Source organism: Desmodus rotundus, chromosome 2 (assembly GCF_022682495.2).
Source record: "Desmodus rotundus isolate HL8 chromosome 2, HLdesRot8A.1, whole genome shotgun sequence".
Classification (NCBI taxonomy): Eukaryota; Metazoa; Chordata; class Mammalia; order Chiroptera; family Phyllostomidae; genus Desmodus; species Desmodus rotundus.
The window spans coordinates 186,166,337-186,191,988 of NC_071388.1; the positions used below are offsets into that span (position 1 = coordinate 186,166,337).

The following is a 25,652-nucleotide window of genomic DNA, read 5'->3' on the forward strand; positions in this document are numbered from 1 at the left end:
TATTTAGCTGGTGTGTGATTCTCTACAGTTTGCCAGCTGTGTTTTGGAACCTGATAAGACCTGGACATGCCGGATTACCCCTGTTCTTCCAAAGTTCAGTTTTTTTTTGGGGGGGGGAGGGGTTTGCATCCAATTTTACAGAAAATCCAGAAAGATCCATATGACTCAAGGCCAACCATGTTCACCCTATTTACTTATTTTCATTGGGTCTGGAGTCTGGCTGGTGTGTTGGTTGGTTGAGTAGCAGATGCCAAGATGGCTTTGGAAGTGGAAGAGACCTAGAGGGGGTAGTCCTTGTGAAAGATGAAAGGGAGAGGAAGTTAGAGGAGGCAAAGGGGACCTTCAGACCATGGCATGGGGCTTGACACCTGTTCAAGAGAGGGGGTAGAAGAGGGATTGAGTAGGAAGAACCTCAGACTGTGGTGCAGGTCCAAGAAGGTTGCTCAGAGAAGAAGCCTGCCTGGGTACAATGGGGAGGCCTTGTGCTCAACCAGTTCTGTCCTCAGCCATTAGGGGATGTCTAGGTAGCCCCTGGTCTCGGCTTGAATATTGAGTCAGATTCTGAAGGCACTGACAGCCAGAGAAAGAATGTCAGCAGTTTCTTTCCTGAAAGCAGATCTCAGTGGGCGCACTGCCCCAGCTGCCACAGCTCAGCGAGGGGAGCAGATGGCCGCAGAAAGCTGAGTGCCTACCTGTGTATGTGAGAGGCTAGCTCTAGCCAATGGGCTTGTGCCATCTAACAGGAACACGACAGAGATTCATGCATCCATCCATGCATCCAGAGATCCACTCATTTATTGCCTTAGACAGCAGCAGCAATGTCTGCAGCTTCTGACAGAACAAAAACCTGTCCTTGGTGCTGCCTGAGAAACCAAATCAAGATTTTGACTGTTCTGCTACACAAGCCATGATTTCTGAGCGAAAATCAGCTTATATCTCCACCCAGTCTGCTTCCATCCCTGCTTGTGATCCTAAGTCAACCTGTTATACACCTGAGACCAAGTTCTTCACCACACCCTAATTTCTGCCGGTCTGACACATCTCTTTCTTGAGTTCTGTTGGTACTTTGCTCCCCTAGAAGGACTGTAATTCATGTCCCAGCTCTCTGACTTGGTGTTCCAGGTATAAAGGTACATGGCATGTGATGAAGTTTATTGCAATGTCCTTGGATTCAGGGTCAGTGAGAACAGCTAAGGAGTAGCAGAGATGGTGAGCTGGTTTGGCTGTGTGCCTTCCAACTCTCAAGTCCCTGAAACTGTTTAGTTTCAAAATGACCCTGGCCTTTGGTAATATTTCATAGCAGCCTCTCTCCAGCTAATATGGCAACTGGCCATGAGAAATCATGGGCATCATTTTGAGAGCACATTATTTTGGAGGATAAAGATGGTGGAATTGTCTAGGGCTTGGCAGGTAATTAAAAGAGGTTGATTTCTCAAACAAATATTCCTGCCAATTAGAATTTAATCTTCCTCTAAATCAGCAGTCTCTAAGGCCCATTTATTTATTTCATCCCATTACCTACTCTATCAAAAAACATGGGTCTCACCTTAATAGGAACCAGTTCCCTTTTTTTCCCCAGAACAATATTTACGTTTTGGCAAGCCTTCTCCCATGTGGCTTAAAGAACCACATGTGTTTGCAGCAGTCTCTCAAGTAGTTGAGAGAACATAAAACTTGCAGTAATATTTTGGGGAGTAAATTTTATTGTTATGGCTTTAAAACACAATCAAATAAAAACAAGAATTCCATTAGTAGTTGAATATTGTAATAATAGAGTTGAGAATAAATTTTACTGCTATAGGAACTATAAAACAGCAATAATAAAAAACACTATTATTGTGAATAAATTGTGTTGAGATGACTAACTAGAAAGCTATAAAACACAATGATAAGGAATAATCTAATCACCAGGAAAGATGTGATAATAATTCACCCTGGTTAGTGAGGAGCTCTGGTTCCAGTTCATTGGCCCCGAGTTCTCTAGGTTACTGCTTACATTCCATAAGGTTGCAGAAAGATAATCTTTGGACAGTGGGCTGGCAGGAGACCATGTTATAGTAAAATTGGACATGGGGATTGAGGAATATCCAATTATCAGTGGCCGTTAGAAAAATCCTGTGTCGTAATGCCAAATGTCCTCACAACATATTTAAAAAATTATTTGCAGCTTCCTACTAACAATTTGTATGTATTATTTGACTGTGCATTTTCACACATTTATTTTTATTTATGTTCTTTTTCTTCAGAGTAGCTACATGGGATTACATATCTTTTGGGAGGGAAGCCTATTTTAATCTTGCTTTTTATCTAAACTGCCCATACACCCCTCTGCTCTGAGTCTATCTTGGCCCCATTTCAATTAACAGGAAAAGAAAACACCCTCAACTCCTGTGTTCCATTCATCTTCTATGGAGCCCTCAGCTCCATTAAAAGCCTTGCTTCAGCATTAAGAATACCGAGGTGGCTGCCCTGTCCCTGAACTTGGGTAAAAGGAAGAGTACCGTGGGTGTTGCATCTTACCCCTGTTCTGTACATCATCATAATTCAAATTCAAGATTTCCAAATGACAGTATCCCAAGAGGACAATGGAAGATCATCGTGATGCAGCTCCCTTTAAAGTGTCATTAACTCATGCTGATGGAGTCTTCTATCCTCACTGCCTCCACTCTCTCACTTCCCTTTCCTTCGTTAACCCACTACAGTCAGGCTTTGGTCGCTGCCACCTGCCACATGCACGCTGACGTCCAGTGCTGTTTGCAAGGTCTCCAGGGCCCTCTCTGCTGTCGCTGGCTGAGATTGCCAGTTATCAGTCATCTGACTCGACTTCACGTCATTTCGTCCCGTCGGTAACTCTCACTTTCTTAAAAGGCTTTTCTCACTTGCCTTCTGGGGCACAACAGCCTCTCATCTCTCCACCTACCTCACTGGATGCTCTTTCTCAGTTTCCATTGCTCATTCCTCTCTTCCACCAAGGCCTCTAAATGTTAGAATGACTCAAGGATCAGTCTTTGTTCTTTCCTTCTAAATGAGCTCCCACCCTAGATCGGCTGTGTGTGGCTTTGAATGGCCATCTCTTGTGTGTTGAAGTCACACATTTATGCGCCTCGCCCCCACTTCCCTTTGAGTGCCGGCCTGCTGTCGTTGCTGCCCACGTAACAATCCTCTGGGTGTCTAATAAGCATCTGAACCTTATCAGAGCTCAAGAGAGTTCTTGACTTTTCATCCCCTCAAGCCTACTCATCCCTTGATTTTCCCTATTTCATAAAATGTCACCACAATTCACTCAAATTCTTGGCCCCCAAATCTAGGAGTTGTTCTCGAGTTTCCTAGTTTCCTCACACCTTATATTCATTCCATAAGCAAATTCATTGCGTCCACTTCTAAAATCAATTCTCAGTGTGACCAGGTCTCAATATTTCACCACCACTGGTTGGCCTGAATCTCCATCATCTCTCCCCTGGAATGTTATCTTCCCAGCTGTCTTCTTTTTTTAAAGATTATATTTATTTATTTTTAAACAGAGGGGAAGGGAGGGAGGAGAGAGAGAGAAACATCAATGTGTGTTTGCCTCTTGTGCGCCCCCCACTGGGGACCTGGCCCACATCCAGGCATGTGCCCTGACTGGGAATTGAACTGGTGACCCTTTAGTTCACAGGCTGGCACTCAATCCACTGAGCCACAGCAGCCAGGGCCTAGCTGGTCTTTCTGTTTCCATTCTTGTCCTTCTCTTGTCTTCTCTCTATCTAGCAGCCAGCAGAATCCTTTAAAATACAAAACCAAAACTTTTTCACTGATTTCCTAGAGTAAAATCCAAAGTACATACTATGACAAGATCTGGTCCTTGTCTCTCTCCCTGAGTTCATCTTTCATCACTCTCTCTTGCTCCCACTTCACTCAAACACTGGCTTTCGTCCAGTTCCTTGATCACATTAAGCTCCTTTCTTCCCTAGGATTCCTACAGATGCTTCCCCCTTTACCTACAACACTTTTTTTTACAACCTTTGCTTTAATTATATCATTTAGAACTTAACTCAAAAATTGTCATAGTCGGGAGAGACCTCTCTATCTCAGTATATTCTTGGCCCACAAACACCCCCTATCACCTTAATTTGATTCCTTCTAATTAAAATTACATATATATATTTGTATAGTTGTTTATTGTTTTCTCCACTCTACTGTGAGTTTCATCACGGCAGAGATTCTGTTTGCCTCATTCATCTTTGTATGTATTCATCTTCATACCAGTGCCTGGTATATACTAAGTACCCACTGCACTTTTGTAGGATGAGTGGATAGATGAATGAATGATTATAGGGCAAAAAACTTAGACTGGCCATCAAATGCCAAGGACTCTGTTCAAATCCTTCCCTTCTCTGCACTAGCTTTTGCCTTGGTCAGTTAGACTTTCCACAGTAATTCTAACCTGAGCCCTTCCTTTTGCTGGTCACTGTTTGAAATCCAGGGATATCCTGGGTTTGTCCGACAATGTGGTGGGTTGTCTGATAGAGTCCTTTATGTGAGAGGAGTGTGCGGGAAAATCCACGTGAGAAAGGATTTTAAATGTTTTCACTGCACCTATTTGGAGAGACCTGGTTTTGTTTGAGAAGCTGGTGATGTGGTCTCTCAGAACAAGAGAAGGCACTTGACCCCAAATAAAGCCTTAGATTCAGAGGGGAATGGAGATCCTGAATAATAATCGTGCTCACCATGACTAGAGCAGAAGATACACGACCTATTACATCCAGCGAACTTGTGGACAGTGGAATTGGTCAGCTCCTGAGACCAGGTGATGTGGATTCCTAGAAACAGAGAAGAAACTTCTTTCTGGTGGAGCCCAGGGCTTGTGTAAATTCAGTTTTATAGGAGAAATGAAAAATCAAATGGTAGAATCTTCCACCATTTAGAAAAGCTGTTTGAGGACATGATGGAGTTAATGAAGCCACTGTTCACATAGGTTTCTGCTGAGACATCCACTGATTGGCTTATCTTATCTTTACTGTGGGAGCCAACCCCTGGGTGCAGTCCCAGAGACTCGTCATCCATTGACCTGCGGGGCAGGCCCAGGACTTCCTAGCTCTGTCTGAAGAAGAATGAAGCCTCTGCTTGGGACGATTTACCTCTTGGGGATGCTGGTCCTTAGGGGGCTGGGACATAATAGGTGAGTGGGAAGTGGGAAGAAGGGCTGACTATTATGCTTTAGATTGTCCAAAAGTAAAAGTTTTCTCAAGATAAACACAGGGGGATTTTCCTCGATTCTTTCCCCCACACACCACTGTAAGATGAGAGCAGTGAAGATCACTGAACTTTTATCATTAAACGTTTCTCTAATAATCTTTGAATAGATGAATAAATATCTAATAAACATTTTCTGCCACCATGCATGATAAATACCAATAGAAATGTCATGTTTTGTGACTGAAAAAAGAAATTATAGTAAAAATTCTGTCCCCCATTTACATTGTTTCCTATTAGTAAATCACATTATTCTAATTATCAAGAAAAAATTCTTAAAATTATTAAAGTAAAATTCTTAAAAACACCAAATACTATCACAAGGAGGCCATTACTGTTAACATTTCTAAGTAGCTACCTAGCCAGCTTATTATGTATATAGTACTCTTGCCAAAAATTTTCAGTTAAATTATGTGATAAAACTTTTCCTATGACATTTATAATTCATTTACAACACATTATTGTTACTCTATGGGGCATTTATTTGATTTCTACTTTGTCATTTTCATAAATAATACCATGATAAGCATCCAGCTACAGCAATATTTTTTGCAAAGTTTTGATTATTTTCTTAACATAAGTGATGAAAATTGTAATTTCTGGGTCAGGAGCTGAGAAAATTTTAAGAATCTTGCTGCACATTGCCAGGTTGCCCTCTAGAAAAGGTGCACCCATCTATATTTCCAACAACAGTATATAAAAGTATTTTTTAACATGTTTGCCAATTTGGTAAGTGAAAAATACCAGCGGATGACTTGTTTTGCATTCTGTTGATTTCTAATAAGGTTAAATATTTTGTCTTGTTTATTATTCATTTTACTAATTTATAAGTTGCACATTCATGTCATTTGCTAATTTTTGTGTTCTTTCCGTATTCATAATCAGTCATTACTTCTGTAAATACACAGTACTTTTAAAACCCTGAATGTGTGTCTCTCTCTGTGTATGGTGTAGTTACTATATAAAGTATCGTTTCCCTTGTTCATACATAACTCAATATTTTGCTCATTTGATACATCATCTCATCAAGCATATGTAGTTACAAAGTGTTTCCTTTTTTCCTTCATGGTTAAAAGAATCTTGCAATAAACTTGCTCTCACAGAGCAAGATTTTTTGCCCATACCCTCTGTGTGACCTCAACATGTTCCTTAGCTTCACAGAGGGTCTGACTTCAGATACATAAAGAGAGCCCGGGATTTTTGTGATGTCAAAACCTGTTTGAACATTGCCTTCTTAGTTTTTTCCATTAGTTTACTTGGTTTGATACAAATACTACATTTATCTTCCCTTATAAAATCATTCATTTATAAACTAGAGACAAAGACTCTTACAGTTCCTACAAGGCTTTGAATGGAAAAAAATATCATCCTCTTTAAAAGTATCGAGAGTCTTAAAACTTACACATTTTTTGATCTAGTATTTCTGCTTCTGGAAATCTGGACTGAAAAAATAAATAAAATTATGGAAAAAATCTATGCACTGAAATGCAGCCTCATTTATGATATAAATATTATATTAAATATTGCAATGTTTAGAAACAATCTAAAAGTACCATACTAGGCTATGTAAATACTGACATATATAGTGATGGAATATTATTCATCCTTTAGAATAATGATTATGATAAAATTTTAATAGCATGGGAAAATACATGTTCTGTGCTAAAGGAAAGATGCAGGATGCAAAATGTAATTACATAGTTAGAGACATATAGAAAAACTATGTACCAAAATGGTAATTGTTATCCTTGTTGGTGATTTTTTCCTTTCCCTCAACTAACTATTCTTCATTTTGCAAGTATTCTACAATGAAGATGCATTAAAACTTTTATTTAAAATAATGACCTCCAAGCCCAGGTTAAATCGCAGGTGATTCAGCGCAGGCAGTGGGGCTCCGCAGAGACAGCGCCCATTGGAGAGCCCTGTGACTGCACCTGATGGGAACTTTTCACATCTGCTAGCCCTGATCCTAGGTGGCTGTTTTCATTTCATTACCATTTACTGGTATAAAATAGTGTCCATTTTTATATGGCTCTTACCAACTCAAAACATAAATCAGCTGCCATTTTTATGCTATTTACTCACTAGAAGTTATGTAACGATAGTGGAGAAAATCAACAGTTAAGAGAGATCACAAGTTTTGTAATCTTTCTCTTGAGGAGGACTCTCATATACATCGCCTACTCCCAATTAAAGTGTAAGTCTGTAGGGTCATTTGGGACTAAGCAGGATGAATCAAATGCCTTGAAAATATTCATTCTCTTTGACCTACTAATTCTTCTTCCTGGAATGTAACTCAAGGAAACAATCAGAAGTGAGCACAAAGATTCATGCAAAAAGTCATTAAGTCCAGAATTACTTAAAATAGCCGAAAAACCCTCAAAACAAAAAAGGAAAATAGCTTTAATATCCAGCACAGATGATAAATTTAAGTAAATGATAGTATGTAATATATACCTACAGTTAAATATTAGTCATTAAATATAATGTTTATAAAGAGTTTTTATGGGTTTGAGGAAATGTCTCTGGTAGAATACAGAATATGGAGGAGTTAATACAAAATTAAATATAGATATAATCTGTACTGTTTAAGAGAAAAATATGCACAGACAAAAGACTGACAGGAAATAGGCCAAAATACCAACAGTGGTTAACTCAAGAAGATGGGATTATTGAAGATTTTTTTTCTTTCCTGTTTTTCTCCTCTCTGTACTTTCTAAATTTTCTGATGTAAGCACGTGTTAATTTTGTAAATGGGGAAAAAAGTTTGAAAATATTTTGCTGTCATGAAATACTTACGAAGCCATTTCTTACTAAGTATGTAAAACACAAAATTTGCTTCAGTATTCATTAGGGTTTATTTTGCTTCTGCATACATCAAAATTTCATTAATCTTTGATCTTCAGTATTTATTAATAAGGTACTGTAAAGGGTCATTTGCTCTGTTAGACATTTTATGAATTCTTATTCTAAAAGAATACCCAAAGTATAATCATCTTTTCATTTGATCGGTGAGATGAGACTAGTGATACTTTGGCAGATTAGCTACTTTTCCCCTCCTTCTCTACCTGTATTATGCAGCACCCAAGAAACTGCGTAGAACCAGGGACCTGCCTTCTCTAAGGATGTGGTTTAAACATTGCCTGAACTAAGGACCTGGATGCGTGCAGGTTAAGTATTGTGTTTAACTCCACGTGAAAGTGATCGGCACTTTTAATATCAGGGATTTTCATTCCAATTCCAGACTGTTCACTTTTTTTTGCATGTGACATGGACCCGGGCTCAGGAGACAACAAACTCACACATTTTGCAGACCCCCACCCTACTCCTCCAGGTACTCCTTTCCCACCGCTGAGAAGGTAACTGTGGTAAAGAGGCCCGGCATTTGCTGACCCAAACGAAGGACACAGGGCTGCTCCGACCCACAGTGACCACAGCTCGTCCCAGCCCCGTGGTGATAGCATCTCCAATGATGTCACGCAGGACATGACAGGCAGGACGACCAGTGCGAGGAATGAGGAAGAAGGGAGGGCGGAAAAGGCATCCTTCTCATTGGCTTCATCCCCTTTCCTCTCCCATTCCAAAAACGCACTAAAATCATTTCCTAGCGACCTTATAATGTAAATACTCATTTTGCTCTTTGTAGTCCAAATCAGAGATACAACATTTTTAAACATGGACTAATAAATGTTTTATGCCCATTTTCTGGGTTATAGTGTAATTTAGCCTGTGTAACAAAATATTCAGAAAAAAAGAATAACCTGGGAGAACGGTATTCACCCGAAGGACATAAATGACTTTATCCCCCAGGTGTCGTGCACACGGCTTTCCGCTACTGTTTACATCCACCTTCCCACCCTCCCGACATCCCAGTGTCTTCCCTGCCCCTCGTCTGACTTCCCGCCTTTGCAGATCACTGGCAAGGCACACACGAAAGGTTGTGGACAAGACAGTGATTCCGTGGAGGGGCCTGGAGACCTATGCTTATAACAAGTACCACCCCATGGAGGAGGTGAGCGGGAATACATGGCGAGGGGTGGCGGTGGGCACCGCTTGCTTTAGGTCGTGTGGGGATGGTTCGCTGTTACCATCCACCGACTGGAGAGGCTCCAAACGCGAGGTGGAGACGTGCCTGGGCACTGAGGTCGTGCATTCCCAGCCATTACCCTCCCTACCTCCGACCAGCGCCATTGGAGCTACAGATGCTGGTGCTGTGAAATAAAAAAAGGCAAACCACCAACAAAAGGAGGAAAAGAGCACCCTAACCAGTTATGTTAGTGTGAACATGGACCAGAATTAACCTTCACTCTCGTCTATCAAGTTCTTAGCCAGTTTGAGCAGGGCTCGGCCAGTGTGTACATTGGGTGTGTGATGTGGGGACGAGCAGCCTTCTGACTCAATCACATTTAGCTGAAAATGTGATATTTCTTGTAGGATGCATGCAAGAGACAGCCTCAGCAGTTCTTAAGAGAAAAACAGCTTTTTTTTCAAATAACTATTTGTATTGTTACTAAGATATGCTTGGTGATTTCTAGAACTAATCACAGTAAAAAATTAAATCAAATATATATAAGTAGGTGTGAGTGGGTGTATGTGTGACATTATGCAAAACTATCTGAAGTAAACATTTTTAAAAATAGAATTGCTGGGTTAAAGGGCATACACATGTAAATTATTTATATAAATGTACAAGTTGCCCTCCAGGCAGGATTTACCAGTTATTCTCGATATTTGGGAACATGTTAATATTTTCCAGAATTTTTTTCCAAATAGTACAAGAACGATTTAAAAGTACGGGAGGTTTCCCATCATCCTGATGACTATTTCGTGTCTTATGTCTGTGAACTCCCTTATTCCAGCCACTCTTACAGGGCCCTAGGACTTACAGGCAAAAATGAAAGACTTCTTTTCTAAGTATGGTGTGAGCCTTGCAATTAAATCAACATCTATTCAGGTCTGCCCAGTTTAATCAAAATGATTGACTGGAGCTAGGTTTAAGTTTCTGTTGGCATAGTCTATGAAGGGATTACCCACCTTTTCTCTAAACTTGGAACCACGGACGTTAGCAAAAAATATTGTTGAGATTCATAAAGATGGAAGAAGATCCCACAAAATAAGCCTTCATTAAATTGCTGGCATGATTGGGTGTCACACAGAAGCTAAGTCCGGTGGCCATTTGAAGGGTGTGTTGTGTAATGTTTCTGAAGTATGGTCAGTGGAAATTGTTAATTCTTAGTAAGTTCTTTGTAAAGATAGACAAAGTGTCCCAAGACTTATGGCAGAGTAGATCTGTAGAGAAAATGGGAGGGGGTGGGTAATAAGTCATTGGTTTCGTGTTCTAGCTTGTTTAGCACACAGCTGTTGTAATGCAGAGCAAAGAGTACAGAGTTCATTATCGTAATGAAAGAAGCAGTTATCTTAATTAGAGGCGAGCAAACAATCTTCTGATGGATAACTGCGGTCCTCCCTGGCTATTTCAGATCTATCAGTGGATGAGCCAGATAAGCGAGAAGTACGCAGATGTGGTGACACAGCATTTCCTAGGAATGACCTACGAGAGGCGGCCCATGTATTATTTGAAGGTGAGTGCGAAGGCTGAGAGTTGCCTTTCTGGTGAAGAGGGGTCTCTCTCTCACCCAAGGTATTTGTTTACTATTCATGGGCTTTAGTAGAAAAGCAGACAAAATTAAAAGAGGCAGTGCAAAAAAAAAATCTAACAAACAAACAAACAAAAAAACCCCCTGCCTTTTCCACCCCAAAATGGGCTTTTAAAATTTAAAACTTGTAAATGTTTACACGTTAATCATCTGGGTGAAATCAAGTTCTAGAGAAAAGAGAATTTGGAATAGTTGGGCAGGCCCATGGAGGTAGGACTTAAAAACAGAAAGGCCCCGAAATAGAAGAGTTTATACCTTTATTGTCTCCATGCTGGGTCTCCCTCCTTTCTGCTAAGACTGAGGAACTCAGAATCATGAATGGTAGAGCTGGAGAAGACCTTAGACATTCTGACCGCGTGGCTGGCTCTGTGAGGTCTGGGTGCCTCCACTGCTCACGCAGAGGTGAGAGAGGACAGACTATCAGGGGAAATCTCCCACTCACACATCAATCAGAGCCCACTCATTTTTCAATTCTTTCATTGTGTGGTTAAGGAAACCAAGACCCAGAGACGTGAGGTAACTTGTACAAGGTCACACAGCCACATAATAGCATAGCCACGGGGATAACCCTATCTCCAGTTTCCCTACATGGTTTTTGGTGGGGGTGTGGGGAGTCAGCCTACAGTCCTAAGCCAACAGCTGGGATCACTCACAGGAGAGCAAGAGTAGCCGAGGGAGGGTCCTATTGGCGTGTTATCTCTGCAAGCATCTTTGCCTCATGCTTCAAACCACCCAGCGGAATAAGAAAGGGACCTCTAGAGAAAGAAAAAGCCTGATAACTTTGCACAGAGGCTTCCAATAATAAGTGCTTGCTTGGTAACAGAGCACAGATGTTCCCTCCAGATCAGCCAACCATCCGACAACACCAAGAAGATCATTTGGATGGACTGTGGAATTCATGCCAGGGAATGGATTGCCCCTGCTTTCTGCCAGTGGTTTGTGAAAGAAGTGAGTGTCTTCAGCTTCCTCGTAATGGTTAACCACAAATCACCTGTCACGTCTTGGTGGTGTAGGAAGGCTGCTTCATTGACATGTTGGCATGGCGACTCTCAACTGAGCTACTCCTTCTCCCCAAGGGAAATGGAATTAATGAGTATCTTCACTGAACTGTGAGGTATTCTGATCTTTTTCCAGTGCTTTCAAAATTATTTTTAGTGGAAGACAAACATATCCCAATGTAAAAGAAAATACACCTTAGAGGTCAGAGATGAGTGAACCCTGGCTCCGCCTCTTTCAAATAGTCTTGAGCAAATTGTCTATCACTAGAAGCCCTAGTTTTTCACCTGTAAAAGGAGTAGAAAATGACTACTTCAGAGGTCTGTTGTGTGAATTAAGAGATTACCATATGGAAAATACCTAGCACAGTGAATTTTTGCAAATGTCCTATCTCCTTCCCTTGAGGGAACAAAGAACCTTTAAAAGTAAAATATTTTTGTGTGTCAGTCCTTTCAGAAACCCAAACATAAGGAATCGAACCCACAAAGAGTAGTTCTCCAGTGGTTCCTAGAAGCATCAGTGTAACTGGGATCTTGTCAGAAATGCCAGTTGTCAGGCTCCACCTCACTGCCTCAGACCTAGTGGATTAGGGGTGCGGGAGTTCATGGGGGGCTCGAGCCAGGCGATCCGTATTGTAACAAGTCCTCCAGGAGATTCTGATGCATCCTGAAGTTTGAGAACCACCACCCTATCCAAGAGGCACCTGAGGTGGGCTGGAGGGTGGAGAATGGAGGGTGGAGGTTGTGGTCATCTCTTAGGAGGAAATGAAATCATTTAAAAATTAAGGAGAGAAAAGGACCTCTTCCCAGGATGATTCCAAATGTTTCTCTCTTATATTTCCAGATTCTACAAAACTATCAAGACAACTCAAGGATAAGAAGGTTCCTTACGTACCTGGATTTCTATGTGCTTCCAGTTCTTAACATAGATGGCTATATTTATACTTGGACAACTGTGAGTACATTGAACTTGGTTCTGGGATGACTTCATAAACTAGATCTTGACTCCAGTTCATTTTTTCTGACCTCAGTCATCACAGCTATAAAATGTTTTGTGGTCACGTAAAGAAAGAAATCCTGTTTGGGATAAAGTTCAACCTAACATATTTAAGCCAACAATTGAAGTTCAGTATCGAAGAGGCCTTTTCAGAGTTGAAGTCCAGCACATTTGTGTCTTATTTTTTTTTGACATGTTCCCAGTTTTCCAGACAGACATGTTTTCTCCAACTGCATCTCCTTAAAGTTTGTGGGTTGCCTGCCCCCTGCTCAGGAATATATGCGTGTAAATTCCTACATCTCCCTGTGTCCACCTCCAGAAGCACGAGGGACAAAAATGATGGATACATGTAAACCCAGCCTTCCTTTTTCATTGTGATCATTCATATTGGGGGCAAACATCTCCTAATGCTTTTCATTTAGTAAACAATTTCCCCTTGTCAGTGTTTCTAAAGCATATAACCCCACAAATAAGAGCCCGCGTTTCTAGAGAGTATTTATTCCTCCCCCTCCCCCAGCAATCCCCCTCACCCAAAGCCCTTCACTGGACCCCCTAGCTCCGCAAAAGCCTTTCGCCCAGCAGGTGAATGAAGTCCCTTCCTCTGCGCTTGTCTGGTGAAACTTGTCTTTACCCTCATGTCCACGCATTAGTCTTCTGCTTCCAGAGCGGTGCAGAGACTGTCCCTGATACATCTGAAACAGCCTTGTTCCATCTGCCAAGCTATTTCCCTTTCATCCTGTATCACTTGGACCTAAAAAAATGGTTCTCTGAAGCTTTCCCTGATCACATCCACCAGACACTGCTAATCTGCTCATGAGGAAAAAAGCCAGATTACTCCCTCCAATACGAGGGCTTACAGTGCTCCTGTTACTGGGGGCTGGTAGACTGTCTGCAAGACTAAAAAGTATATGCACAACCTTTGTCATGTTGAGGGCAAGTCTTCCAGACAATCCTAGGAATGACCTTTTATACCTGAGGACCACCCATCACTCCTAACACTGTGATTCATGAGACCTTAGAATGGGGCCATCCCTGTGTTCCCCTGTGCAGGACCGGCTTTGGAGGAAGTCCCGTTCATCCCATAATGATGGCGTGTGTTTTGGGACAGATATCAATCGAAATTTCAACTCATCTTGGTGTAGTAAGTACCAGTTTAGTAGTTAAATTGATGGGGGAAAAGAACATGGAGTCGAGAAGCCAGAAAAGAGGCGAATTACTAGAGATATAACTTTTGAAAATAAACATCTAATTTTGTACAGCTGGCTGGGGTCCCTGGCCTGTGTGTTCCCTCTAAAGGGATGATATTAAACAGCAGCAACACGCAAGTGCAGGAGTCTCTTCAAGTGAGGCCGGCTCAGCTAGGGCCAAGAAGACCTAAGCCAGTGTGAACGTGTTTGAAATCCATCTCTTTGTTCTGAAATATATGAATTATCATGAAGAGAAGGAAAAGCAGAGAATTCTCCTTGCAGACTATTTTACAGCAGGAGGGCAGAGGTAAACAAGGCAAACACAGTCTCCTCATGGACACGCGCAGGGAAGCGGAAGGAAATGCAGAAGTAGGAATGCGTAAGAGCAGTCTGGTTAAAAACCAGATGGCAAAGGTTAAAATTCAGACGTACGGGCCATGTGATCTTGGAAAAATTACTTTACTTCCCCATTTTCATTTTCTCTCACTTAAAATGCGGGCCCATAGGGATGCCCTCTTCCCAGGAGGTTGTTGTAGGGATTCAATGAGATGCCGCTTAGGAGGGGCTGCCCACAGTGCCCAGCGTGCAACCAGGTGCTCAACTGGCGGGCCTTCTATTAGTGGTGAGGAGGACAGGCGGCTTCAGTACTCACAAAGGAGCTCTAATGAGACTCAAACTAGTAAGACAGGGAGAGAGACACTGAGGCCAACAAGAAAGACTATGTTGCAGTTTGACATTAGGAGCCTGAGAACTGGTTCCCAACAATTTGTGTCATGGCCCACCACAAGTTCAAGTTAAAGATGACTGAAAATGCTGTTCCATTTTACACTTTCCTTCCCGGGCCACGTAAGCACTGGAGCTTATTCCTAAACCCGAACGTCAGCCCTTCTGCCTTTCTGAGTTCCTCCTCGAATGACGATCCACGTTGACTCACATATCCAGGACTAATTTAGACAAGCGAGGTCAAGCCCCGACCCACCCCCAGTGGCCTTGAGTGAGGATGACTTGTACCCTCTGTCAGTTCCAAACTAACATCATGGTGCCTTGTCTGCGGTTTCCTGTGTATTCCAGGTATTGGCGCATCTAAAGACTGCCACGATGAAACGTTCTGTGGGGCAGGCCCCGTGTCTGAACCTGAGACGAAAGCCGTCTCCGGCCTTATAGAGAGCAAGAAAGAGGACGTTCTGTGCTTCCTGACCATGCACTCTTATGGGCAGCTCATTCTCACACCTTACGGCTACACAAAAAATAAACCAAGTAACCATGAAGAACTGGTAAGACCAGAGCACCCAAGGCTTTAGAGAAGGCTCAGTAGAATCCCGGCTTTCCTTTGCCTGATTTCCATTTCCTAGATTTTTGGCTCCAGCCCTGCTTTTGTTCTCAGTTCTCCTTTTGTATTTCTCCTGCTTTTTACACATTGCCAGCCACCTGCTGGGAAGGTTGCAGGTTAAACGCTGCTTTACCTACATTAATTAACTACCTGTTTCATAAAATGTCAAGTTGGGAGACATCTTAGGTATTCATCTATAATATAAATGAGATGATTATGTTAATAATCTGCAGGAACGTGCTCTCATTTTTGTAAATTCTCTTGAAGCTCCGTTCAGCAATTATAGCTTTTGAACCGTGTGTTAAAGAACTTGCCAGCTGTTAGTGGAAATCGGCATACCTAAAATAACATGGCTAAATAATATCTGCTCTCTTCTCTGCTAAACACAATGCTTTATTTTCTAATAAACGCTGCCTCTAATATTTGCTAGGAGTCTTTGCAAGGGGAAATGCTGGTGAAATCCAAGCCCGGGCAGGGAAAGTGACCCTTGTCTCATCCGGGTCCTTCTCTGAAGCTGTGTTTAGCCTGAACCATCATGGGCAGAGTTGCTGAAAAGGACTAGGCTCCCTGCCCTCGTGTGAACCAGAGAGCAGCAGGCACACATCAAAGGGAGAGTAAATTTAGGACTGTAATATTTGTATCTTTTTAAAAAATATTTTTTTCAATTTTTAATTGTAATAAAACACATATAACATGAAATTTACCACCTTAACCACTTTTAAGCAGACAGTTCAGAATATTCACATTATTATGCAACCAATCTCTGAGACTTTTTTATCTTGCGTAATGGAAACTCTATACCCACTAAACCACAATCTCTGTCCCTTTTGCCCCTGGAAATCGCCATTCTGCTGTCTTTTTCTATGAGTTTGGCCACTCTGGATACCTTGTGTAAGTGGGATCATACAGCACCTGTCTTTTTGTGACAGGTTTATCTCACTTAGCATAATGTTCTCAAGGTTCATTCATGTTGTGCCATGTGTCAGAATCTCCTTCCGTTTTAAGGGTAAATAATCTTATATTGTATGTATAGAGCGATTTCCTTTGTCTGTTATCTATCAATGGACATTTGACTTGTTCCCACATTTTGGCCATTTCAAAAAAATGCTGCTGTGAACATAGGTGTACAATATCCCCCGAGATTCCGCTTTTAATTCTTTTGAGTATGTAAGCAAAAGTGGGTGCGTCATATGACCATTCTATTTTTAATTTTTCGAGGAACCGTCAAACTGTTTTAACAGCAGTTGCATCTTTTAATTTCCACCAACAGTGTGCAAGGGTTCCAATTATTCCACATTCTCACCACCACTTGTTATTTTATCTTATTTATTTTTTTAAAACAAACTCTTCACTATCAACACCTGCTAGGATGGATGGAGACTAAGTTTACTCTGTTCTTGAGGTCACAGAGGCCTGGGGACCCAAGGGTTCTCAAGCACATGCTGCCCCTCTTCCCCCAGAGCAGGGCCCATAAAACACACATCTGGGCACAAAAAGGAAAAGCAGCAGAGCTTTGCTGAATGCGTCTTCTCCCCAGTAGTCAAGAGACAGTGGTACCCTCACTATCCCTCTTGCAAAGTTTTTGGGCATTTGTACTATGTGATCATTTTGCAAGATATGTGAAATAACTAATATTTGCCTTGGCCTTTGTAATTTTCAAAAGGATTTTATAGTCATTATCTCATCTTACACTCGTGACAATACAACGAGCTCCCTTTGGAGATGTAGAAATTGAGACCTTGAGTTTACTGCATTTCCAGAGCTCCTGTGGACAGTGAATGGCAGAGCCGGGGCTGGAACTGATACCTTCAGACTCCAGGGGTTACACTCATCTGACCACCCCGCACTGGCGCAGGGAGTGTTTACACCTGCTGGGAACCGTTACCAGTTTTGATGCTCGTTGCACTGTGTCCTATTTCCCCCTCATTTCTTAGCCCTAGAAGTTCCATTTCTTCATTTAAAAAGTCTGCAGAAGCAGAGATTTCAATTGACAGACCGAGAACTCTCCTTATTCTTTGGTTTGTGATATTTGTCATGGACGTTTACTTCCTACTTAACGGGATCTGTGGCAAACACAAATGACCACAAAGACAGGCCATTACAGATCTTTGATTGGACGGGCTTTCCACTAGAAAGAAGAGGCCCATATATTCCAGAAGTTTTCTAGGGAATTTCATTCCCTTCTTGGTTCATCAAAACAGATACTACGTGACCATTTTGCAAGATTGAAAGGTTAGAGAGTCTTCCGCTGCTAATTGGCCATCTGGGTAGGGCTTCTGGCCACAGGCAAGGGGGGGCGAGAAGTCAGGAGAGACCTGGAGCTGTGACGTCACCATTATTGGAAGTTATTGGAAGGTAACTAAGATGGGAATGACAGACAAACTTTTAGTATTATACGCAGAAATTGGCACACTGAATTGAGAAAGATTCTTTAATTCGGTGTCTCTTACAGTCTCAGGTGCTGAAGAGTTAGCATAAACAGTCATTTCAAGAATTTTCAACCAAAAGACAGTGTAAAAATGATCCCGCCTTGTCTGAACCTAGCTGAAGCCAGCTAGCAGAGGTTTTAGGTTCTTACGGGCAGCTTTGACGGAGCACACAAAGACACGGTCAAGCCAACTTTTCAGGGGGGGTTCCATTTCTAGTGTTATTTACAACTACTGAGTCTGGCAATTAATCTCTATATGTTTACAAAACCATAAATGTGTAGAAATCATGATAAATAGTATGCTGTGTGATAGACAACTTGGCAATCACTAGGCAGGGGAAACATAACTATATATAGCCTTGTTCTAAACGGCTTTGAAATTGGAATAGCTATAAGAATTCTAATGTTTTAGGGGCTGAGATTCTTTCCATTTGAATTCTTCCCATATCAACCCCATATCCCATCCCAAGCTCCATCCTCCCATACACATGCCAGGGCCATAACCAACCACCTTAGAAGATGACAATAGTCCATTGCAGAGGTAATGAGACTGAAATAGGGTGATGGCCCTGGAACTAAAAGTTGCTATTTGAAAGAAGAAGGGTCAAAGACGATTTTCCATGTGTTTGGAGGAATGTGATAAGCCAGAAATATGAAAGCCCCCCACTTACTGGGTTTGAGTGTGTATAGTCTGAAGTACCCACAGACTACCTTGGTATAGATGTCCAACGGGAAGTGAGAAAGCTGGTCTGCAACTCTTAAGATGGATTTGGACTAAATACCAAACCCTCTGGATTGCTGGTTTTATTTTTAACACCAGATATCTGTCTCTGCATTTCCCACCTCCAGATCCAAGTTGGACAGAAGGCAGCAAATGCACTGAAAGCAAAGCATGGAACCAATTATAGAGTTGGAGCGAGTGCAGATATTTTATGTAAGTATCTTTTTTTCACCTCTTCAATAGTATCCAAGGCACCAAAGAAGTCAGTGAACTTTGGGGAGTGGGGTAGGCGGGAGAGGGAGATGAGAGTTCCTGGGATCAACAGGAAGTTTTACAAATCAAAATGGCCATAGATAAAAGGGAGTCTGTACAAATCCAGAATTATGCTCTCCAGGGATAAGGTGTGAGCTCAAAGAAAAAATTAATACACTGGCTAAGACCAGAACTCCCTCTGGCTTCAGTTAAAAAGAGTTGGCAGGGAGAAGGCACAAGGGTTAACGCGAAGGACATTTTCCAATGAGCTTTGGTGTGTTGATTCAGTTCCCAGAGAACCCATCAGGCTCAGCCAGCAGAGCAGGTGGGGCCTGGAGAAAAGATCTAAAAAAGAAAAAGAAAAGAAATAATTTAGTTGAAAGAAGTGCACACTGCTTTTCCTCATCACCTATCATCATTTCTTCCACCCACCAGACGGCCACCTAGATAATATTTGCATAATATTTTTTCTGATGGCCATTTTGTTTCTGTTCCTTTATGTCAATTTACTCTTGTCTTAAAACATTAGGTTTTCTGGTCTTTGATTCAGCTGAGAAACTTTAACCAAACTCCTGCGATGTGTCAGGCATAATCCTAGGTTCTGTGGGGGTAGGAGGGACTGGTGGAGGGAGACAGGGAGGCCAAACGAGAGTCATTCCCACCCTACAGAGGCTTCATGTCAAGGAGAGGGAGAAGACAGCTATCCATGAGACCCTAACATGAAGGAGTTGTTTATTTTTCTGGATTGAACCTTTACTCCTGGAATGGCTGACAGGAATCTGTGCTTTCACTATACAATTTCTAACTCTGTCTAAATGATTTCATTTGTAGATGCCTTATCAGGGTCTTCAAGAGACTGGGCTAAGGACATTGGGATCCCCTTCTCATACACATTTGAGCTGAGGGACAACGGTACATATCAGTTTGTTCTGCCAGAAGCTCAGATTCAGGACACCTGTGAGGAGACCATGGCGGCTGTGCTTTCCATCCTGGATGACGTGCATGCCAAATACTGGCACTCAAGCAGCGCCGGGAAGGTGACATCTACCTCAGCTGTGGTGCTGAGCCTGCTAGTGCCCTTCGGGTCTCTTTTCTGAGTCCACCCCACCCAGGCCTGCTCAGCCCTGAGGCATGATGTGGTTGCAGAGAAGGTGTTTCTCTTTGGCCATAGAGGAAACAAATAATGTAACTACAAATACTATTTCAATAAAGATAAACCATGTTTGAATTGCAATGCTTGTTTTGTTGATAAGTAATTTTTTATTACTTTTGAAGAATATAATATTAGTTATTGCTGCCATAATGCTATAAACCTAACCTCTCTAAAGTTCAAAGACTCGTGAATCCATCGGTCAGTTAGGACCAGCTTGGCTGATCTGGGCTGCGCTCACATCTGCAACTGCAGTCAGTTTTAGGGAAGCTGTCCTGGGGTTGGGAGATGTTTTTCCTATCTAAATTCTTTGAAAATTTTGTTCTGCCTTTGAACCAGGTTTGTACTTAATTTTGTGTTACTGAGTTGGCAGCAGCATTCAGAAGATAAGTTATATAATCTCTATATATCTGTTGCTGATTTTATTTATTTGTGCAAATAATTTTTTGGACACTCTATTACATAGATTTTGCTAAGCTCTGGGGTTACAATGCTGAATGAGGTGGACATAGTCCCTGTCCTCTTGGAATCTCTATTCCCGTGAGTTTAGGGGGTGAGACTGAGGGTGCTGGCCATAAACAGTTGGAATGGACACGCTGTTGCCTGTCAGGCAAATCTCATCTCAGGGGGCCATAGTAATCAAGAACACAGGTGAATAAGCTAAACAAGCGCAGCTTGTGACAGGTGCTATGAAGAGAAATAATGAGTAATTAGAGAGGTAAGCAAGGGCCAAATTATATGCTCACATGTATACAGGCATTAATTGTGCTATCTTGTCTGTTAAACTGCAAGTGTTCTTAAAGTAGCATCTATGACCATCACTTCCTATGTATCTCTATGTGACACCTTGAAATGGTGCTAAGCGCTTGTCAGGCTTCGAACAAATGTTGTAGCGCTGACTGACTGACGACAGGGCATCCTTGGGTGTTCAGTCACCCATTTCCAAGTTTCCTTGTTGGTCACAGACACAATACACTCCTTGGTTGTAACCCTTTTATTGCCTTTCTTTGTCCTTTTTATTTCTTTGCATTTTGGCCGAGTGTGGCTGATAAGGGTCAAAAAGGAAAATGTCAGAGGCAATGAGGCTTAATGAATCAGAGAACAGCTATTTACATAAAAATGCCAACTCCACAACAGTAGCGTTGTCAGGAGAAAATGGCTGGTTTTCATCAATGGCCAGCCTAGGAGGGGAGAAAAGGAAGTGGCCACCAATGTCATTTGGAAGAAGAAAGCAGGGAGCTGTGCCTGCAGAGCCAGGTTACGAGCCTTAATCTAGCCTATGTTTTGGTTTCTAAGACTGTATCTTAATGACTTGGCCCTCCAAGTACTATAGGAGTTCTAGTTTACACAACTTAACTCGTGTCTAAAGATTGAGCCCATGGCCAAATAAAGTTGGAGGGAACAGATAGAAATGCAAGTGGTTCTCTTACATAAAACTCCTACATGGCTTCTTCCAAGAGTCTAAGACACAATCACAACTTTCTCAGGGGGCTTCACATGGCTCTAAGGGTATGGAAGACTATGGACCATGAGATGTTTTTTAAACTTTCTGGGAAAGGATCTAAGGACAAAGATAGGTAGGTGATGAATGACCACACTGATCTTTTTAAAGGATGTTTTCAACTTCCTGGTCTTCGATGGCAATAGTTTGGGAAAATTTCACAACTGATGCAACTAAAACAATTTGAGATTATTCTGTGTTGTGGCTTTTTGGGGTCTGAGATTTGACTTTACCCTACTTTAAAGCTGTGAAGTGTGTTTGTTGCTGTTCCGCAGATGTTAGAAGACATGCGACCCCTGAGTCAGAGACAAAGGGCATTATTACTCAAAGCCCAGTACCCAGCACAAGCATCAGCGTATTTACATTGAGTCCCCGTTCTCCCAAGTTCCAAGTGAGTGATGCAAGAGCCCAGGTAGTGCCTGCAAATGCAGTGAATTATGTTAGAGGAGAGAAACACTGGGCTCAAGGGCATCACTGCTTTTACAGCAAGCAGTTAGCAAGCCTGGTCTAAGGAGGCATTTCCTCATCACTCATGGTTCCTTCCTGGCTGTAAACACAACTCTGAGAAATGGGCCAGGTAAAGAGTGGCCAGGACCTTCCTTGTATTTTAGCATTACCAGCAAGATGTGTAAGAGTCAGAGAGGCCCATAAGAGACTGTCTCCCAACGGGCTTTATGTATTCGGTTGAATCAGATGAAATTGCTGTTTTCATAGTTCAAAAATTTCCAAGTATTGGTGATTTTATATGGTTCAACATAATACTATCTCAGTGCTAATAAAGGTGACTCTGTGAAGCCTTTTCTTTAACTTTTTAGAGTTTGAATATACTATATTTTCCATTACTATTTCTTTCCTTCCACCAGACTCTGCCAGTGCTTTTCTTCATAAGTATTTATATAAAAGATCTAGATCTTCTCAACTTATAGGTAAATTTAGAGTTTAAAATGATGCAAAATGATGAACTCAAATATCCAAGCTTCTAGGTCTAACTTTTTTCTACATTAGTGTCAAAATAAATTATTTTTTTGTTTCCACTATGTATGACCAAACCCCTATTTCCCTTCCTTTTCTTATGCAGGTTACCAATCTCTTGATGTTATAGAAACAATGTTCTTCATATCACCCCAGTATTATTCTCACCTTCTGCATATAATTTGAATCAGGCATACATTTATTATGGCAATAAAAGAAGCCTACTGCCAAACTATTAAAACTGTGATACTAAACATGAGTTTTAAAAACCCTAAAAGTAATCCTTATTAGTTTCCATTACTATATGTAGTGACCAACATACTTTATGCGTATTACCTTGCGTAATACTCCTAAGAACCCTGAGTTAGGTACTTTTACTTACTAGATGAAGAAGCTGAAACAAAGAGAAAGTGAACAGCATGCCCATGGTCACTCTGTTCTTAATCATTACTGATTGGCCAAATAACCTCTTAGGAGAGAGATTCTCTGGTTCTGAGGTGTCGGAAGTACTGCCTGGTACCCACCGCCTGTGCTTCATCCAGGTCCTTCAGGTCGCCTCTGCTGCCTCTCTCTGTCCTTGACATGTTTTCAGCCTCCCATAGCTCACACATGCTCAACTCTCTCTAATGACCGCCCTGGCTGACTGCGCATGCCTTGCCTGCAGCCACCACCAGAACCCCACGCCGCTGTCTGGATGGTAACTGATGGGTCCAGGACTAGGGAAGCCTGGTCCCTTTGCAGTGAGTCGGGGAAAACTCCAAAGTGCAGCTCGTGTTCCAGAGATTCCGTGGGATAAGGTGGAAGTTATCCTCCAAAGCACTGTCGCTGAGGTTGCAGCCGCGTGTGGCTTCCTCCTTTTCCCTGTCCCGGGGCCCCCACTTCTTTACCAGTATCTCTTGGGGGCACCTCCTGAATGAAACACTTGTACGAGTCCTCACTTCTGGGTCTACATCTGGGGAACCCCGTGGAAGACCAGGAACGTCCTTGGGAATTATTTTCAAAACACAATATTTAGGAAAGTCTTAATGTTCTAAAATGAGCTTTAATAAAAGCAGTACTATGGGTTAACTTTCAGAATGTGCCTGGGGGTCACAATGTCATACGGACAGGCATATTCTTCCCTGGAGGGTGTCATCCTTCCAGAACACCAGGCAGCTTGTTCCAGATAAGACTTTTACTTCAGGAAAACATGTGCATTTCCAGTCTGGTTTCTACTGAAACACAGTAAAAAAGATGAGCCTTTATAGACTTGTAAATTTTAAAGTATTTGGTGTTATGAAAAGACTATGAGAAAATAATAGCCACTTATAACAGTTTTCCACTCTGCTACAATCAAGCATAGTCTTTTCTTAGCTACCCTGAAAAATGAATTTTCATTCTTTCCCAGGAGTCATTTATTTAAAACAATAATAATAATAATAGTAAAGTAAAGCTCCAAAGAGCTTAAATGGGAAGTGTATTATCTCCTTTCTTACCTGTGTATTCCTTTTCCCATGGAGCTCTTATTACGTTCTTTTTTCTGAGAATTTTTCTTTTTTAAAAATACATTTGTGCAAGCCAGTCCTAAAATAATGATGCAAATCAAAGGTTGAAAAGGGTCTTTTTTCTTTACATAGGTGGTGCAAAAGCAAGCACAGAAACATGGAGGAGGAAAAGAGTAATGTCTATTCATGGGATTGACCCCTATCCCCCTCAAAAAACAAAGCCCAGTTGACTAGGTGGAGGATGCTAAGAAGTTGAGCTAGAAAGTGAAGGTGGAATCAAGTGGTCAAAGGTCCTGAATGTCAGACAGGAGTTTAGACATTATCTGTATAGGGAGCAGGAGAACCCATGTGTTTGCATAGGGAGAGTAAATAAATACATGTTGTGTGAAGATTAGACTGGAAAGATGGGTTACAATTGGAAAGTTGAAGAGAACAAATCTGAGGCAAACAGTTCAGAAAATATACTTAAATTGAACATATAAATTGAATAGACTTGAGTTGGTGGCCACAGAAATGAAAACAGAGATAGAAATTATAGGTGTTTACAAAGAGTTCATGTGAGGTCTCTTTGAATATGATGTTTAACAAGGACAGTTGACATTACTGAGTGGCTGATCAGGAGAACTGTGGTATGACTAGGTCATGAGAATTTGTCTGAAATCATCTTTGCTTCATCTCCACCTAGAAAGGTCTAACATACCGAAGCTGAAAATGGCTTTTCAGATCCATGGGGCCGGGATGGGGTTGGGGGGAGGGGCGGGAGGGGGGGCAGCAGTATGAAAAAAATGAGGAGCCATTTAGTTTCAGACAGGAAGTAGAAGATGCAAAATTGTCACGTTGAAGTGTCAGTTCAAACTTACGATTTGTTTTCTGACTTTAAATCAGGGCTCTGGTCACAACCTTCATTTCAATCTCATGTTTCAAAATTTCATTCAACATGGAAACTTGGTAAAGCTTCATAGGAGTTAAAAAATATAATATCCACCAGCTTTTTCCTGCACAGATGCTAATTTACCCTATGACATTTATTTTATAATTAGGTTTGCAAGTCTATCACTTGAAAGGTTGACTGCTTTCTGTAATGCGGTTGCTTCGAAGATTTGTTTTGCAGCAGAATTCTTATTTCAAATAAAAATTTCCCTTCAAGTGTGATATGTGAATCAGATAAACACAGACTGGCACCTGATCTGGTGAGAGACATGGGTGGTGGGCCTGGAGGGGCTCCTCTGGCCCCAGCCCCGATTTCCCTGTACCCCTGAGCACTTTTATTTTCTCCGCAAGGCCCTGACTAGCCAGTGTTGCTCATGGACCAGTAACATCATTCTTATGTGAAAACTTGTTAGAAATTCACATTCTTGGACATCAGAGCTTAGGTTTAACAAAATCCCTGGGTAATTTGATGCTCTTGAAAATTTAGGAAGTACAGTAGCTCCCCCATATGCGGTTTTGCTTTCTACTGTTTCAGTTACCCTCAGGCAACTGCAGTCCAAAAATATTAAGTGAAAAATTCCAGAAATAAACAATTCATAAGTTTTAAAATTGCACGCCCTTCTGAGTAGCATGATGAAATCTCATATAGCCCCATTCTGTCCTACCCAAACGTGAATCGTCCCTTTGTCCAGTGTAGCCACACCTGGAAAACATGTTAAAACACAGATACGTGGGCCACATCAACAGATGTGCTGCTCCTTGGGAGGTGAGACCCTGATGTGTAGGGTCCCTGCACCCTTTCCAAGTGCCTTACCT

General features: G+C 41.7%; 1 protein-coding gene across 3 annotated transcripts; it reads left to right on the forward strand.

Annotated features, from left to right (window-relative positions):
- Positions 1–5,029: 5,029 nt before the first annotated feature.
- CPO (carboxypeptidase O) lies at positions 5,030–20,033 on the forward strand. Of its 3 annotated transcripts, none has more exons than XM_024564108.3 (9): positions 5,030–5,158; positions 9,145–9,244; positions 10,713–10,814; positions 11,733–11,837; positions 12,729–12,839; positions 13,932–14,022; positions 15,140–15,342; positions 18,676–18,760; positions 19,631–20,033. In XM_024564108.3, the coding sequence occupies exons 1-9, from the start codon at positions 5,091–5,093 to the stop codon at positions 19,894–19,896; spliced, it is 1,131 nt and encodes a 376-aa protein (XP_024419876.2). In that variant the 5' UTR covers positions 5,030–5,090; the 3' UTR covers positions 19,897–20,033. The 3 variants fall into 3 exon arrangements, with proteins under 3 accessions (XP_024419876.2, XP_045053893.2, XP_045053894.2); XM_045197958.3 differs by having other exon boundaries at positions 5,043–5,158; positions 9,043–9,244; XM_045197959.3 differs by lacking the exon at positions 5,030–5,158 and adding an exon at positions 8,340–8,402.
- Positions 20,034–25,652: the final 5,619 nt, after the last annotated feature.

Bases quoted from the DNA above. Each gene is read 5' to 3' on its own strand.
- CPO (XM_045197958.3), top strand. From the start codon at position 5,091: ATGAAGCCTCTGCTTGGGACGATTTACCTCTTGGGGATGCTGGTCCTT. The intron at 5,159-9,042 runs GTGAGTGGGAAG...TTTATCCCCCAG, and splicing joins AGGGGGCTGGGACATAATAG to GTGTCGTGCACACGGCTTTC. The intron at 12,840-13,931 runs GTGAGTACATTG...TCCCCTGTGCAG, and splicing joins ATATTTATACTTGGACAACT to GACCGGCTTTGGAGGAAGTC.